Below are 17,428 nucleotides of genomic sequence, written 5' to 3' on the forward strand. Positions count from 1 at the left end.
ACCACACTTAGTACCTAGGAACTAGATGCAGAACAGGGAAGTTCTCTTACTACCAGGCACAGACTGCATTCTAAGACCAGGACTTCTTTGCAGGGATATAGTTGAGGCTACATTCAGGAGCACCTGAGCAAGTTGGTTTCTGGACTTTGTCCAACCTCATTTTCCCATTCATCTGTTCTTTGGATACTTGCAGACCCCGGGAGCCCCGAGAGCCCTATGACGGGTAACCTCTATCTGCCAGTGTGCTTAAAGAGTATTGTGGTTTTCACAGTCAAGCTTCCTCCTTAAATATTTATTTCCTCACTCTACTCTGAATAAGCCTATTTGGGGAGAATTTGAATATGGCTAGTGAATTGTTGGTCAGATCTCTGGCATATCAAATTGGAGATTCTGTTGCAAGAATAAAGATTTTTATCTTTGGCTTTACCTCGGTAGCTCAGTTGGATAGAGCGTCATCCCAATATGCCAGGGTTGTGGGTTCGATCCCTAGTCAGGGCACATGCAAGAAGCAACCAATGAATGCATGTATAAATGGAATGACAAATCAGTGTTTCTCTCTCTCCTCTCTAAAATCAATAAATAAAAATTTTTAAAAATATTTTTATTTATCTCCTTGGATTTTTAGCCTCAAGGACCCCTCTTTTTAATTATAAAAATAGGTAAAATGAAGTAAAGGCCAGATTGAGAAACAGCACAATGTAGCAATAGCAAAAAAAGGAAGGGGAAAGATAACTTCATTACTAAAGTTTGATAATTTCTCCTTTTAAACATTGTTAATTACAGTTAGGGATTAAATTAGCTCTTGGAGCTTTTGACACTGCAGCACAGGGTGGACCACAGCTACAAATCACTCTTCAGTCCACTCTGCCACTTGCTCTCCAGGTGGGAAAATTCCAGACATTCAGGCATGGGGATCACATTGACAGATCGTTTAACAATCTGTGTGAGCAACAGGCCTCCCTGGAATGATTTTTAGAGGCCTAGAGAGACACAGGGTGTGACAGGAGGCTATAGCTCCAAACTCCAGGTGGAGGAACTCCCATTCTGTAATTCGAGGAGGTTGCAGAAATCTAGATGTCTCAATCCTGTAATTCTGCAGAGTATCGATCGAATCCTGTATCATCCCATATCACAGGTTTCTAATTTAATCTAATTACTACCTTCTTGCCATATGCATAGTGAACCCCTGAATAACCAATGAGTATTTAGTCAGCATTCATCAATTCCTTCAACCCTCGGCCAAACCAATTAGTCATCAGTGGCCTGGCTCATGGCATTAACATGAGTTACTCATTTGTATTCCAGATCTGGCCTTGCTCTCCAGTGTTGATTTTGTCTGTTTAAAAGTAATGTTTCCCCCTCCCCTCCCCATGGATTACCCAATTTCATTGGTGAATGGGCTTCCCTGTGAGGCACACAGATGTGCTCTGGTGCAAGTACTGAAATGCAGGCGGCTGGACAGTGTTGACGCGATGCACCTCTGCTGCCAGGTGGCTTCCCGATGATAAGCCTGTCTGCCTGGTGGTCGTCCCCATGGTGGTCCTATTTGAAGATTCTCTTCCCTCTCCTGTGGTTTCAGACGAAGCTGCTCCACAAACACTGGGATAAAGGTTTTAACTGATTGGCATTAGCATGAGGGAGCGTGACGGGGTTTTGGCGGTGCTGCTGAGCGATGCTTGTGCTCCATGCTTTGGCAAAAGCTAATGTGATTGGGAAGCTGACCTTTTCTGCCTGCCAGCGGTACTCTGTTTCTTGATTAAGGGATGTTCCCATTTTAATTAAGACTCCTGCCTCCCCATGTCCCAGCTCCACTACTTTCCCCATGGTTAAAATCTGGTAGCTATTGTTTCCCTCTGCATCCAACAACGCAAGTGTTACTGGCATTATTGCTCCTGTTGCTGATGGTTTCATTACTGTTGACAGCTCAGCAATCAGAATATCTTATTTCTACATATACACTTACCTGCATTATCCCAGTAACAGACTAGAATAATGTCTTTTCGAGTCACTAGGGGAAATAATGATTGAAACTCAATTCATTCTAATTAAGAGGAAGAGCAAATCTAGTATCTGTAGACAATAATGCTTTCTTCCTAAGGGTTCAAAATTAGGAATCAGACACCCATCTGATTTCACAGAGTGGACGGTAGGTCTAAAGAGCAATTAAGGGGTGGTGAAGGGTCATATAGCCCACTTATTCCATCTAGGATTAAAAGGTTTTTTTCCCCAAAGGGATTTATTTCCCTTCAATTTAGTGCCTTGAGCCTCCTGGTGTGAATGAATCTTAATTCTCTTTATCACTTAAATACCCTCCAATTACCATCACCTTCACCACCAGTCTCTCTTTTCCATCTTGGGACAGATAAGTAAGTTTGAGTTCATTTCATTTCATAGTTACATACCAGGGAAACAATAAACTAATGAAGAAGAGAAGTGCTGTGCCAAAGTCACTGTGGTCCTTTTTCTTTTCCTAAAATACCAACCTCTTGGTATCTTGGCCTTAGGCGCCAGGCTCACTGAGTTTTAAAACAGCTCATTCAATAGGAGGAAAGTGATAAGGAGAATTAAAACTGTGGACAATCTGTTGGTAGTTGATTGGTCATTTGAGAATAAACCAAATACTCTTTGGCTTCTGTCCTAGGCTATCTTATAGAGTCAGATGGACTTGCTGATTAGGGTGATCTATTTTTTTAAAAATACGGGTACTGATAAAGGCTTGAAACTGGTTAATTATTTGAAAAGAAAATGTTATCTAATCTAATAATAGACAAAGATTGAAATTGACCGTACCTTCACTATGCCTCCCATTGGCTAATCGGCAAGGTATGCAAATTAACCGCCAACAAAGATGGCGGCTAATTTGCATACTGCAGGCAGATCCTGCTGCACCGCCAAGGCAAGATCCTGGCCTGCCATGTCTTGGGCGGGGCGGGCGGGGCAAGCGGCAGCATGATCCAAGCTGCTGTCTGGGCCCAGGCCTGCAGTGTCTTGGGCGAGGTGGGCGGGGCGGACAGGGCGAGAGGCAGCGTGATCCATGAGAGGGCACAGGTTGGGCTGAGGGACCCCCCCTTCCCTGCCAGTGCTCAAATTTTTGTGCGTGGGCCTTCTAGTCAAATATATGTAAGAGAAAGGTGTTTCCAGACATGTGTTAGGATCAGAAGTTTGGAAAGAATACCCTCAGCCGCTGTACCTCTACCAGGGCTGTGTGGCATGGCCAGACCCAAAGTCCCAGGCAGGGCTCACCTGGCCAGCTGTAGTGGGGCAGGCGCAGGGGAGGGATGCTTTGGGCAGCTCCGTCCTCCATATCTGCACATTGATTTGTGGCCACTGACAAAGCCTGGTGAGTGCTGGGGGTGTCGGTCATGGCAGCGGCTAAAGCAGTTTAAGCAGCCTCAGTCACATGCCTCTGTGGTGGGGAACCTTGGGGCAAAATCCCTCTGCTTCAGTCATTTGGGATCATGCGCATTTCTACACACCACGGACCAACAAGTAGAAATAAAGATGAAATATCTTATTCGGTGTCTGTTAGCAAAAACCCTAGCATATAATTTTATACAGTGGTGTGTTTTCCAGTTTTCTCTCTCTAGAAAAGATTCGCGAACACCAAGTGGGACTCTTGAAAATAAGGCTGTGCATAAATGTAAATGGAAAATGAGGACCTTGTTCTGTACTTTTTAAACTTAAAATCTAAATAGAGCAACAAAATATACTATTTGAGAAATATATTTTTTTAATTCTAAGAGAACTTTCCTTCTCTAGCCCTTACAGCATCCCTCAAAAAAAAAAATTCATATTATTCACATTTTTTTGGAAGTTTTAGGTTATGTCAGTTCTAATGCTCTGGGGTACATATATTTTTACTCTATAGGAAATGTCCACTCAGAGTGTGCCTTTCTGTAGGGTCTTTTTTTTTTTTTAACTCTATGTCAGGACTCTATAAAGAAAACCATTCTGCTTTGAAAAAAAAAAAAATGCTGAATTTGAGAATTTTATATTAGCAAAGATATAAATTTTTTTTAAAATACAGGGTGGGGCAAAAGGTTTATAATTATGAGTACGTGAAACACAGAATTTATTCTTGTATTAATAGTTATTGTTGTATTTTTTTGTATGAATAATTATAAGCCTACTTTTGCCCCATCCTATATTCTTTAAGAGAGTACTAATTCTGAGCAAAACATTGGAGGTGAGGAGACTACACTAATTTATTATTAAGTTTTTGTCTATCCCAGCCAGTTAGCTTTGGTCTGAGGTCAGATGCAAGCTTAGGTCAGCTACTTAACCTTCCTGAGCCCCAATGTCCTCATCTTTAAAGTGGAAATGATACCACTCTTAGGTTTTCTGCAAAGCTTTCATGAGATGATGCACGCATAGGGTATATCCCTCTACTTGAGATAAAGCCAATAGCTAATAAATCATTATTGTCATTGCAGTTGTTATTTGTATTAAAACAACTTAATACACTGTGCATATTGTGATATTTTAATTGCTTTCTACTTTTGGTTTTGTATGATTTAACCTTATTTTTTTCATCTAATATGCTTTTTTTTTTCTTAATGCTCATGTAGAAAATTAGCAACTTACACATTTATTTCCCAAATTGTTAAGGACCATCTGGAAAAGTAGCTATCATCAGGTATTATACAAAATCTTAATTTCCCACTCTTATTTTGGAAGTTAAACTGAGAGTCAATATGTAGAAATACAACACAAATAGCACTGAGTAACAGGCAAGTGTGTTCATGTACAAGGAGGTAGTTAAGTCCCAGGCTAGTCTGAGGATACGGGCACATCTCATCTAGGCCCCCTGTCCTGCAGTGAAATATTTATGTGATGCTGGTTTTCCAGAGGGTTTACATACTGTTTCCCTATGACCTACTTGCTTAGAGAGGCCAGTAACATTCTTTTTTGTATGTGTGGTCAGTACCTTAATCTTTCTCCATGGCTTTGAGTTCATTAGTCGTTACCAAGTGAATGTCCTCCCTCAGCAGTGAACTCCTCAGGACCAAGTCTTACCTACATCGCAGCCACCTCTAGTCATAGAATGGCCCTCTGAGCATGACCTGTCAGTATCTCTATGCCGTTCACTCACGTGCACATTGCTGAGCTCTAGATCTGCAACAGTTAAAAACACACAAAAATAGCCTCTCACATTAGAGAAATTCAGGAGTAGAGTGATTTGTGGTTAAAATCAGAAATATAAACCCTTTGTTGTGTACCAAAACTGAATGCTAAATGGGCATAAAAATTCTCTACCATAACAATCAAATCTCATGTGGCTGTCTATGCCCTTGTCCTCGATTTCATGACGTTTTTCCCCAGTGTATAGGACACCATCCCCTTCTCCGCTTCTCTCTGCTTATAGTAGGTTAATGACCTAACAATAGGGCGAGCTCATCAAATTGAAGAAAGTAACATGTTTACATATAGGAAATTTATCTAAAATGTTAGTGAAAAGGAAACTGAGAGGGTTCCATCTGACAGGGCCACTCAGGCCTCTCTCAGAAGCACAAGGAAAGGCCAGATTCTGGGGGAGGAAGTCGATGGTTCTTGCTGAAGCAGCACAGGCAGGCACCTGTCTTAGCCACCACTGAAGACACCTTGCCTTGTCCCTTGGCTCACCAGACCCAGTTCAAAATGTGGTGCAGGTCCTGGAGAAACAATACCTGGAAGAGAAGCGGAGTGCGCTTGAGGAGCAGCGGCTCATGTATGAGCGGGAGCTGGAGCAGCTCCGCCAGCAGCTCTCCCCGGAGAGGCAGCCCCAGAGCAGCAGCCCCGACCGCCTGGCCTACAGCCAGACAGCTCAGCAGAAGGTGACCCAGTGGGCAGAGGAGAGGTAAGAATGGAACCCGGTCAGCCAGAGTCGAGGCTCAGGGCCGTGGGGCTTTGGGGGAGGATTGTGAGACATGTAAAGGGAGACAGACCTGGCACAGAGGGAGATCTTAGTCCCATATCTGGGTTGTTAGCAATTGGCTTTCCTTCCCAAGGATACTGTCCGTCCTAGTATGTTTGTAGTTAGTTGTTAAAGACACACCACCACCCCCTCACCTGCAGTAAAAATGGTCCCAAGTTTGAAGGCTTAGACAGGTATTAAAATGGAGGTAGAAATTTTCACTCCATTTGAATAATTCTTAGCATAAAAACCTTTCTCCTTATTTTTTATTTCTCTTACTTTAGATTCTATTTAAATATAATGTAGTGTTAAGAAGTCTCTTAAATGTGAATTTTTTAAATTATGACTTTAAAACATTTATCTTAGCCAAAAAGCTGAGAAGCAGTGACTTTAAACCATTTATTTCAGAACTGAGGTAACCCTAGCCAGTTTGACTCAGTGGATAGAGCATTGGCCTGTGGACTCAAGGGTCCCAGGTTCGATTCCAGTCAAGGGCACATGCCTCGGTTGTGGGCTCGATCCCCAGTAGGGGGTGTGCAGGAGGCAGCCAGTCAATGATTCTCTATCATTGATGTTTCTAACACTCTCCTCCCTCTCCCTTCCTCTCTGAAATCAATAAAAATATTTTTTTTTTTAAAAAAAAAGAACTGAGGTGGTAGTAGTAGAAGAAATGGTAGTGATAACAATAACAACAACAACAAGAGCAATAAAATATTGCCAACTTCTGTGTTCTTACCACATCTAAATATGGTCTAATTTTATTTAATGCTCCTAACAGCTCTATGCCATAGGAATTATTATTTCTGTCTTGTAGATCAGGGAATCAGTTTAAATATTCTATCTCAATCACCCATCTAGTAAATGAAAAGCCCAGAATTTGAAAAAGCCAGGTGTGTCTATAGACCCATTAATAAACTCCTGTGTTATAATAATAATTAATAGGACTAAAGCAGCATCGGACATTTATTGATCATTTATCATGTGCCAGTCACTAAGTGCTTTACCTATATTTATCTAATCTTCACGTCTGCTGCTGTATTTTACCATTTTTCACTCCCCATCTCACACATGAGGAAACTGAGGCAGGAGGTTAAATGACTTGCCAGTCATTTAGCTAGTAAGTTGGGCCAATGAGATAAAAGGCAGAGCAATCTGACCTCAGATGTCCTACTCTATAACTCTTGCAGTCACGCTGCATCTCTCTCTAACAAAGAGATGATTAACTCGAGCCACATCTTGGGAAGATGACCCCTGGGAGGAGAAAAGGGGACTCACTTAGAAACCGACTGCCGTTTCCTTTGCTTTTCCATTTTCTCATGTCCTTTTCTGCTACACCACAGGGATGAACTCTTCCGTCAGAGCCTGGCAAAACTGCGCGAGCAGCTAGTTAAGGCTAACACCTTGGTGAGGGAGGCAAACTTCTTAGCCGAGGAAATGAGCAAACTCACTGACTACCAGGTGACTCTGCAGATCCCTGCTACAAACCTCAGTGCCAATAGAAAGGTGAGAATGAGCAAGGTGTGCATTAGTGAATCCTGTAAGATGGACTGTAAACCTGACCTCCAAGATAACCTCCCCAAGGAGATCCGCAAGTGAGCCAGAGTTCTCATTCTTCTTGAAACTTCTGCTACAGACCTTCACTTGTATATATGCCCTTAGATATGTGATGATCAGAATATGAGAATTTGGATGGCCTGAAGGGGTTGCTAATTTAAATGCTTTCTTTAAAACTAGAAATGTATATAAGTAATCCCACCTGCTTGTCTCTTTTGTATAAACGCCCCCTTCTGAAATGAGGGTTCGGTGTATGTTTTGTTGCAGTATCAGTTTCAGAATTAATTCTATCAGAAAGGAAGACTGGTATGCTAACTGTCTTTACATTCATAGAGCACTCTGCATCCATTTGGATGTTTCCCATCAGTTCAACTTGAAGATTTTTCTCTTTAATGAGAAACTTTGAAAAAGAATAGTTTTTCATCCATTCATTGTCAAGCCAGAAATGAGTGAGGGAGTGTCTCATCAGTCTTCTGGGTTGTGGTCATTTGACCAAGTTCTTCTCCTTTGAGAAATGTGTCCTCAGTCCATGGTCATAGAAGTGAACTTAAAGCGTAAACATGCTTTTTGTATAAGGATGCTTATCATAGTGTCCTTTATAATAGCAAAAATATGAGACAGCCATAATATTGAGCAGTAGAATAGTCAAAAAAGTAGTCCATCCAAATAATGGATAGCTGTGCTACCTATAAATTCATGTTTATGAAGAATCATGGACACAAGAGGACTATAATATGAAAACTGTAGAGAGAGAATTGAAATAGGAACTTGATATTTTGTTTGGTTCTGCTTTTGATAAAAATTAAGTGTGTGCCTTGATATACATAAACGATGGAAAATAAACCAAAGTATTCTGTAGGTGGTAGAATTTCATCATTTGCATATATTATATTTCTTAAACTTGCTGCTTTACAATAATGTGTATTGCTTTAACAATCCAAAAAGTTATAACAAGTTTGTTTTGTTTGTTTTGCTTTTGCTTTCCTTTGTTCTGCAGAGAGGAGCAATAGTGAGTGAGCCAGCTATTCAAGTGAGGAGGAAAGGGAAAGGCACGCAAGTTTGGACCATTGAGAAGCTGGAGAATAGATTAATTGATATGAGAGACCTTTATCAAGAATGGAAGGAAAAAGTCCCCGAGGTAAAAAAGATAAAATGTAAAGGAGACTTGGTCATGTTAGAAGCAGAAAGTAAAAATGATTTTAATTGTCAGAACACAGACATACACACTCATGTGCACACACCTGACAATCATCATATTGGTGCTCTGGACATTTAGATAAAAAAGTAAAGTAAAAGTGATCTTGAAAGGAATGCTAAGTTGGATTAGTAACATAACATGTAGTCCCTACACAGGTAGAACCAAATGAAGAAAACAGTGCATTCTTACTTGGCTGCATTTTTTACTACATTTTAAGTGAAATAAAGTGCTGCTTTAAGTGAATTTGTGCTGCTGCGTCAGTGTTGTGAGAAGTCAGCTGGATGGAGTCTGTGCGGATTTTATATTCATTGGCATATGTTCATGCTCCCCGAGCTGTGATCACGGCTGGGTAGATTCCTATGAATAACTTTAGAGAGCGTAATTTCACTTTTTGGGCATTATTGATCAAAACGATTCGGTGAAGGAAATGAGGCGAAGCATGGGGAGTGAAATGAAGCAGGCTGCAAGTGGGGGGAAGATGAGGCAATAACTGAAGAAGGATCCTCTACACCAGCCGTGGGCAAACTACGGCCCGCGGGCCGGATCCGTTTGAAATGAATAAAACTTAAAAAAAAAAGACCGTACCCTTTTATGTAATGATGTTTACTTTGAATTTATATTAGTTCACACAAACACTCCATCCATGCTTTTGTTCCGGCCCTCCGGTCCAGTTTAAGAACCCATTGTGGCCCTCGAGTCAAAAAGTTTGCCCACCCCTGCCTACACCGATATCACTTAGTTCCCCAACTAACAATGTGCTAATTTTGTTTTATTTATGTGATGTGATTCTAATTTTACTTTTTAAATTTGTTAGAATAAATGCTTTTTAAAAATTGTTAATGCTAGTTTTAAATCATTTTATTTCATTTTGATGTGTTATTTCTTTCTCTGCTGCCTACTTGCCTATCCTATCATTCAGGCAAAGAGACTTTATGGGAAACGAGGTGACCCCTTCTATGAAGCCCAAGAGAATCACAACCTCATCGGTGTGGCTAATGTGTTTTTGGAGTGTCTCTATTGTGATGTGAAACTTCAGTATGCAGTTCCTATCATCAGCCAGCAGGGGGAGGTAAGGACAAGCCAGCGTCAGAGAAAATGATGGTGGTTCAAATTTTTGTTTTGTTTTGTTTTTTTTCTATTTAAGTTCTTGAGGTTGATTCAGAAACTAGGCAAAAGAGTCACAATCCTCATTCTTTTTTCTCTATTAATATCAATAGAAACTATCAACCTTAAGTCATGGTTTTAAGAATATTATAACACATTTCATATTTTTGTTTCATAAGTTTTTTGTTTTAATTAAATTAGAAATCTTTGGAAACCAGATTCTGCTCTGTGCCCCGCATTCATTTCTTTTAACCTGTTACCTCTGTGATACTCTAGTTCCCCCCTGGCCTCTAAGTGGTCTTTACAAGATTTGAAACCCAAAATATTCAAAGGAAACAAGCTTCATTATCCCATTGTTACCCCCTTTTATTATTTTTTATTTTTTGGTTAATCCTCACCCAAAGATATTTTTTCCATTGATTTTTAGAGAGAGTGGGAAGGGGGGGGGAAGGGCAGAGAGAGAGGGAAAGATCGATCAGTTCCCTCCTGCACACACCCTGACCTGGGCCCTTGACCGGGAATCGAATCCGGACCCTTTCGTCCTCAGTCTGGCACTCTAACCACAGAGAAAAACCAGCCAGGATTGTTACCCCCTTTTAAACTCTCATATTTCAGTTATTTAGATATATGGCCTTATGTAGGCCTAAGACATTTCAGAAAATGTTCAAGTTCAGACTTTTTTATTTTTTCCATTCCATCAACTGATGTTTTAATTTTAAGTTTAACCATATCCTTATTTCCTAGTTTGTCCTTCAATAACATGCAAGGTTATTTTTTGTTATATTTAGAGCAGGCTTAGTTAGAATAGGATGCCATTCTGCCTAAAGCAAGCCTAGAAAATCAACCCTAGATTCCCAGTTGTGGTGTGCAAGTACATAGCATACCTTCTACATGTCGTAACACCCCCTACCCGCCCCCCCAAAACTCCCCATGAACATTCTGCTTTGGAAAGACCAGTGGGCTGGAGTTGCTTTTTCTCATGTTAAAAATGGGCACAATTCCTGTGGCAAAGGGATCCAATGGCTAAGTCATGGTTCTTAAGCTAAGGTCCATGGAGGGCTTTAGAGTTCTAGGAATCCCCTGAAATTATATTAAAAATGTATTAGATTCGCCCTAACTGGTTTGGCTCAGTGGATAGAGCTTTAACCTGTGGACTGAAGGGTCCCAGGTTCGATTCCAGTCAAGGGCATGTACCTTGGTTGCGAGCACATCCCCAGCAGGGGGTGTGCAGGAGGCAGCTGATCGATGTTTCTCTCTCATTGATGTTTCTAACTCTCTATCCCTCTCCCTTCTTCTCTGTAAAAAATCAATAAAATATATATTTTTAAAAATGTATTAGGTTCTCAAAAAGCATTGAAAAAAGCTTAAGAATCACTATCTTCTGATTTCTCTTATTCACTCCCTCCCCCTTACTACTTCCTCATATTTGTCTGCCTTGCCAAATACCATCAGCCACTATCTCCCAGGTCCCTGGCACCAGTGCACATTGCTGTGGAAGTTGGGTCTGAGCTACCTTTAAAAACAAGCTCACTATTTAAGATGACAGTGGCTCGGCCAGAACATGTGTTACCCTTCACAGCTGCAGTGATTACAACCTTACGCTGTTGTATAAAAGATAACTTGGCCAATTACAACTCTGGGAATGCAAATATCAACAATTTTGATTTGTTTCTCTGCAACAACTTTAAGAGAGATACTATTAAACTAGCACCGATTCTGAGAACCCCCAGGATAGTGAGGATATTTTAAGCCCATTTTTTGGAAAAACCATTTTAAAGGAACTGTTTCCTTCTAACTCCCTGGCTGTGTGTGTGCTGTTTCTCTTGGAGTCGGTCTCACCCCTCAGCTCCAGTGGGAATGACAGCCCATTCTCTACTCCCAGGAGAATAGAAACTCCCCGAGCCCAGTGACCACGTCTGTTTGTTTCACTATTGTCAATACAACACTTAGTGCAGTTCCTGGCACGGTGTCAGTTCTTGGCAAATAGTTGTTGAGGTGATAAATTTATTCCATAACACCCGGTACATCATCTCTGTTGTAGCAGCTAGTCTACACTGTTGTTATTGGGCTTTTACTTCTCTGTCTTTCCCCACTTGACTGAGCGCCCTGACAGCAGAGTCTGCGTCTTTATTTTGGTATTCTCAAGAGGCCAGGTATTTGATAGCATGAGTAGGTGAACTAATATATATACACATGGAAAATAGGTGACTCCAGGTAGAATATGATAGTAGTCTTTAAGCTGTGTGTTGGCTATCCTGTACAAGAAGGGTAAGAATGAAGATGACTCCAGAAGGCAAGTTACAGGCAGGTAAATTTGGCTCAGAGTCAGGCAGGATGATTGGAGGGGCAAGCGTGGAAAGGACTGGCTCCGGGAGTGCTGAGCTCCTCCAGATGGCCGAGTGATAGCTGTGTAGCTGCTCATCGGGATATTGTAGAATGCTTTCTGTCTCCGTCTGTGTTGTCCACGATGCCTTTTAACCCCACGTCCTCTGGTCCCCTGACCCAGGTTGCAGGGCGTCTCCACGTGGAAGTGATGCGGGTCACAGGGGCTGTCCCGGAGCGCGTGGTGGAAGACGACTCCTCAGAGAACTCCAGTGAGAGTGGGAGTCTTGAAGTCGTAGACAGCAGTGGGGAAGTCATTCACCGAGTCAAAAAACTGACATGCCGGGTGAGAGGACAGTGGTGGGAGGCTCAGAAAAATGACTTCTTAATTCAAAACAATTTTATAGAAAATTTTATGAGTTTTTCACAGAGCAAAGTAGAAGTTAAACTTTCTGGCAATAAATACAATGATGAACAGTCCTTTTTCCAGAAGTATAGCACGCTTTCTGATGACCTGTGTGTGGTATTTCAAAGGGCTGTGTATTTGGCATGCAAGGAGTGTATGTTGTTTGTTGAAGCATACTTTTCTAGTACAGGTTTTATCTATATCAGAAACTCAATTACTAAGAAAATTTTAGAGCATGGTATGTATTTGTTGCCAAGTTTATATGCTAGTTATAGAACTACGGTACAGATTTCATTACAGATAGGACCCTAATGAAGCGGTGCCAAATATTTTCAGATGTCAGGTGGATGACTAATTATTTCATCGCTTAATCTTAAATTTGGGGAAGCTGAAATAAGAAAAGAATGCATAGTTTAATGTTTTCTTTATGGAAGTTATAGTTGCATTTTTAAAAATCTGTCTCTTCAGGTAAAAATTAAAGAAGCAACTGGGCTGCCCTTAAACCTCTCGAATTTTGTCTTCTGTCAATACACATTCTGGGACCAGTGTGAGTCCACAGTGGCTGCCCCAGTAGTGGACCCAGAGGTGCCTTCCCCACAGTCCAAGGATGCCCAGTATAGTGTGACCTTCTCTCACTGTAAGGTATGAAATGAGTTATGTGGGGGGCAACAAATCTGGGTGTAGTTTAAAAGTCTACTTGCACTTTAGAAATTTTCTCCATAAGTATGTCTTATAGACTTAATATGTTTATTGGGCTTTATAACCTCAAAGTGTACTTCAGTATAATTTCAAAAAATTTAAAAGTATTTGAAATAAAATCTGAAAAACCTATACTCGATATCGTACTCCCCCGAGGTGTGATGACCAATGACAGTTTGCTACATATTTTGATAAACTATTTTCTGTATTCCACAACATTTATATGTGTGGTAAACATATGCTCATACATATGAATGGGCATAGATACACACTCTTAATGTCATGCACACAACTTCTTAAAACACTTTTTTACAAAAATGTGATTATATTATACATATTGCAAAATTATATCTTGTTACTTTGATATATGTGGATATCTTAACATGTAAGTTGCTGTAGCTATTTTCATTCTTTTGAAAATAGTATAGAATTCTAAGCATAGCATTCTAATGTATCAGATGAGGGTTTTTTTCTTCCTTGAGTTTTTTTGTTTTCGTTTTTTTTAATCACTATGTCTTCTATTTTATTTTATTTTAATACTAGAGGCCGATGCACGAAATTCATGCAAGGGGCTCAGCCCTCGCAGCCTCGGCTTCGTCCGGAAGGATGTCTGGCTGTCTAGTCTAATTAGCATATTATGCTTTTATTATTATATATGTTTTTATTGATTTTCCAGTGAGAAAGGGAGAGAGATAGAGAGTTAGAAACATCCATGAGAGAGAAACATTGATCAGCTGCCTTCTGCACGCCCCCTACTGGGGATCAAGCCAGCAATCAAGGCACATGCTCTTGACCAGACTAGAGCATGTGCCTTGACCAGACTAGAACCCGGGACCCTCCAGTCCACGGGGCCGACGCTCTATCCACTGAGCCAAACCAGTTAGGGCTACCATATGAGTTTTGAAAGAAAATATAAAATGGGAAAAGAAACTTTTGGGGGAATATTGCATAAACCTACTTTGGGACATTAGCTGCCCTTCTGGTTTTCACATTGGAATGCCAACAAGTCATTTTCGACAGACTCTATTTTCTGTGTAATTTTGTTTTTCCTTGGACAATCCTTAATAGGTACTCAAGACCTTTTATTTATTTATTTTTTGTAAACTGTGCCTATTCCTTTTAGTTCTACAATTAGAAAACAAATCCATATCACCACCTATAAAATTTCACATATGTAAAGACTATCAAGTCTTTCTATTTCTGAAAATAACCCATATTTATTACTGTTCTCACCAATCTGTTTCTCAAATTTTTCATTAATCATTTTTGTTTCTGTATTCCCCGTGTTTCTTTGGATCTACAAAGCTGCTATTTAGCAGAATGATAAAATCTGAATTTCAAGTGCATTCTAGTTAACAGCTGGTTTAGTAAATACTGGTCTCAGGGCCCCTGGAATCATTATGTGCCCTTGGGGTTTATTTCATCTTTAAAGTGTGTAGATTGTACTAATTGGTCATTAAGTTTATTTTTCTTCTGAAATGCTTACTCTTTCTCTAAGGGAAATGAATAAGACGGTAAATAATGTGAGGTTGGATCAGCTCTTGCCAGAAGTTAGTCACAGAGTTGTGTTCACCCAGGATTCCTCTGAGCCGTGAATGGAAAGAAAATTGGCTTTGTTCCCTACTACTAAGTCAGTTAGGATTCATTTCCTCACTGTCATCTGTTTGTGTTTTAAATGAGGAATTGGGGTGGGAGAGTCTAGGAGCAAGAGCTCAGAATCATGATGATGATCATGTAAAATGTTATTAGTCTTCTACACCATAGCAAGGAGCAATCGAATGTTCCTTTTTTGATGTGCTTACTGGTCTATGCCAGCTGAACGTCAGAGCAGCTGGGGAGCTATAAATGATGAACCAGGACTGAGGGAACGTAGAGTTAATCAGCTCTGTAACTAACAAGCAGTATAACGTGGAACAAGTAGCATTCTTCATTGTCTTCATTTATAAAACAAAGGGGTGGGGTTAAATTACCTCATAATATCACTTTCAGATTTTATATTATTTTTTCTTGATGGTGTTCTATAAAACAGTAGAGATAGTTTTTAAGATTGGGATCGAGTTCATATACTAGTACTCCAAAGTGAATCTATATACAGTTAAAAGGTAAAAAGAAAAATGTCACAGATTTCTTTAAGTATAATTTTTGTCGCTCTGTCTTTCCTCCTGCTTACCCCAGGACTATGTGGTGAACGTAACCGAGGAATTCCTGGAGTTCATTTCAGATGGAGCACTGGCGATTGAAGTGTGGGGCCACCGGTGTGCTGGAAACGGTAGCTCCATCTGGGAGGTGGATTCTCTTCATGCTAAGACAAGAACGCTGCATGACAGGTTCGTACTTTCCTGTGAGCTTCAGACACGGGGCCAAGAGTAGCACTTAGACAATAGTTAAGAAAACGGATTCTCTGAGCCTGTTTCCTCATTTGTGAAATGAGAATGATCAAAGGAACTACTGGGCAACAAAGAAATTCAGTGGGGAAAGGAAAATCTTTTCAACAAACAAGACTGAAAAATTATATATCAATATGGAAAAAAAAAACTTCAATTTTTACTTCACAACATACACAAAACTACATCACCATAAATATAAAACTGTAAAGCTTATTATAGAAGAAAACAGGAAAATATCTTCTTGTAAAGTCAATCATTTGCCTGTTCTATGACCCAGCAATGCCACTCCTCGGTATTTACCCAAAAATATGAAAACAAGCAGACTTGTACACACAAGTGTTTATGACAACTCTATAATATCCTAAACTGCAAATAATCCAAGTGTCCTTTAATGTGAGAATAGATAAACAAATTGTAGTAGTATTCATATAATAGAATAGTACTCAGAAATTTAAAAAAGACTATTGCCATCCATTTAACTGAATCTCAAAAACATGCAGAACCAAATAAGCCAGAACTAAAAGTATATACTACTACACGATTCCATTTATATGAAGTTCTAGAAAAGGCAAAACTAATCTATGAGCTTTCATGGCTGCTGCAGGGAGGGGTGGTTGTAGGGTGAATGGGAAGGGGCAAGAGCAACTTTCTGAGGTTAACGGTGGGATAACTTACACAGATGTATGCATTTGTCAAAACTCATCAAACTCTGTGCTTGAGATCTGGCATTTCACTGAATGTAAGTTATACCTCAATAAAATATAAAGAACGTACACCAAAAGGTTTTGAGAGTTAATAGAAAATAGTGTATGCAACATCCATGGCTCAGTGCCTAACACATAGTAAGTGGTCAGTGAACGGAGGCTTATTCCTAATAGAGTCCCTGGGCAATGAGAGTGTTGTATGTTGGAATGCGTTCTGCAGGTGGAATGAAGTGACTCGCAGAATAGAAATGTGGATCTCCATATTAGAACTGAACGAGTTAGGGGAATATGCTGCAGTGGAGCTTCACCAGGCGAAAGACGTCAACACTGGAGGCATCTTTCAGCTCAGACAGGTACTAAGGTTGTTTTTGTCTCATGGTTTCTTTGTCCCACGCTAGCACACAGTCTCTGGAATTTTTGCATTATTTGACTCTTTGTTCCCTAATTTGTTTCCCTTCCTTTATCCTCTTCCCCCTTCACTCCCCATTCCCATTCCTGGCACGCATTTCCACATCACTCCCTCATGGCACCCTCACCTCTACAGGGTCATTCCCGGAGAGTGCAAGTCACAGTAAAACCTGTACAGCATTCAGGGACACTGCCACTTATGGTTGAAGCCATCCTGTCAATATCTATTGGCTGTGTGACTGCCCGGTCCACCAAGCTCCAAAGAGGGCTGGACAGTTACCAGGTAAGACCAACAGGTTTGAAACAGTATTTAACGAAGATTGATTAATGCAGAATTAAGGAAGTTTGTGATCTGTGATGGAGACACCTATTTGGGAATACAACAGAATTCCTTGCCTTAACCATCTATTTGTCCCTGCCCTCATATTTCCATCCATTGCCCTTTTTCTAGATTTAAAATACAATATTGGCTTAGTGTTGATTAATAATTACTTTATTCATAAATATACATTTTAATGCTACAGTATTCATTTATTTTAGGCAGGTTTTATTTTACATTTGGTCCAAATTATGTTGGATATTTGACATTGCTGCCTGGCTTGATCCACTTTTATTAACATAAAATTGCCCCCATACACTGGCATAAATAATCAGTTCTTTAAAAGCTTTCTTTAAAAAAAAAAAAATTAAAATTTGTCCTGATCATTTTTGTCCGTTAATTCTCCACTTGCTAAATCTTGTGTTTTCATTTTT

General features: G+C 40.2%; 1 protein-coding gene across 10 annotated transcripts in view; it reads left to right on the forward strand.

Moving 5' to 3' along the window:
- The window catches only part of KIF13A (kinesin family member 13A), a 219,279-nt gene that overhangs the window by 174,609 nt on the left and 27,242 nt on the right, over window positions 1-17,428 (forward strand). For all 10 annotated transcript variants that reach the window (XM_070405671.1, XM_070405675.1, XM_070405677.1 and 7 more), the window contains 9 exons: window positions 5,626-5,836; window positions 7,234-7,396; window positions 8,445-8,585; window positions 9,565-9,714; window positions 12,256-12,417; window positions 12,946-13,119; window positions 15,352-15,503; window positions 16,488-16,620; window positions 16,812-16,958. In XM_070405671.1, the coding sequence (XP_070261772.1) occupies window positions 5,626-5,836; window positions 7,234-7,396; window positions 8,445-8,585; window positions 9,565-9,714; window positions 12,256-12,417; window positions 12,946-13,119; window positions 15,352-15,503; window positions 16,488-16,620; window positions 16,812-16,958 (1,433 nt within the window). The remainder of the gene's footprint in view (window positions 1-5,625; window positions 5,837-7,233; window positions 7,397-8,444; window positions 8,586-9,564; window positions 9,715-12,255; window positions 12,418-12,945; window positions 13,120-15,351; window positions 15,504-16,487; window positions 16,621-16,811; window positions 16,959-17,428) is intronic.

This window comes from Myotis yumanensis, unplaced genomic scaffold (genome assembly GCF_028538775.1).
Source record: "Myotis yumanensis isolate MYYU_CA2020_CCGP unplaced genomic scaffold, mMyoYum1.0.hap1 SCAF_2, whole genome shotgun sequence".
Lineage (NCBI taxonomy): Eukaryota > Metazoa > Chordata > Mammalia > Chiroptera > Vespertilionidae > Myotis > Myotis yumanensis.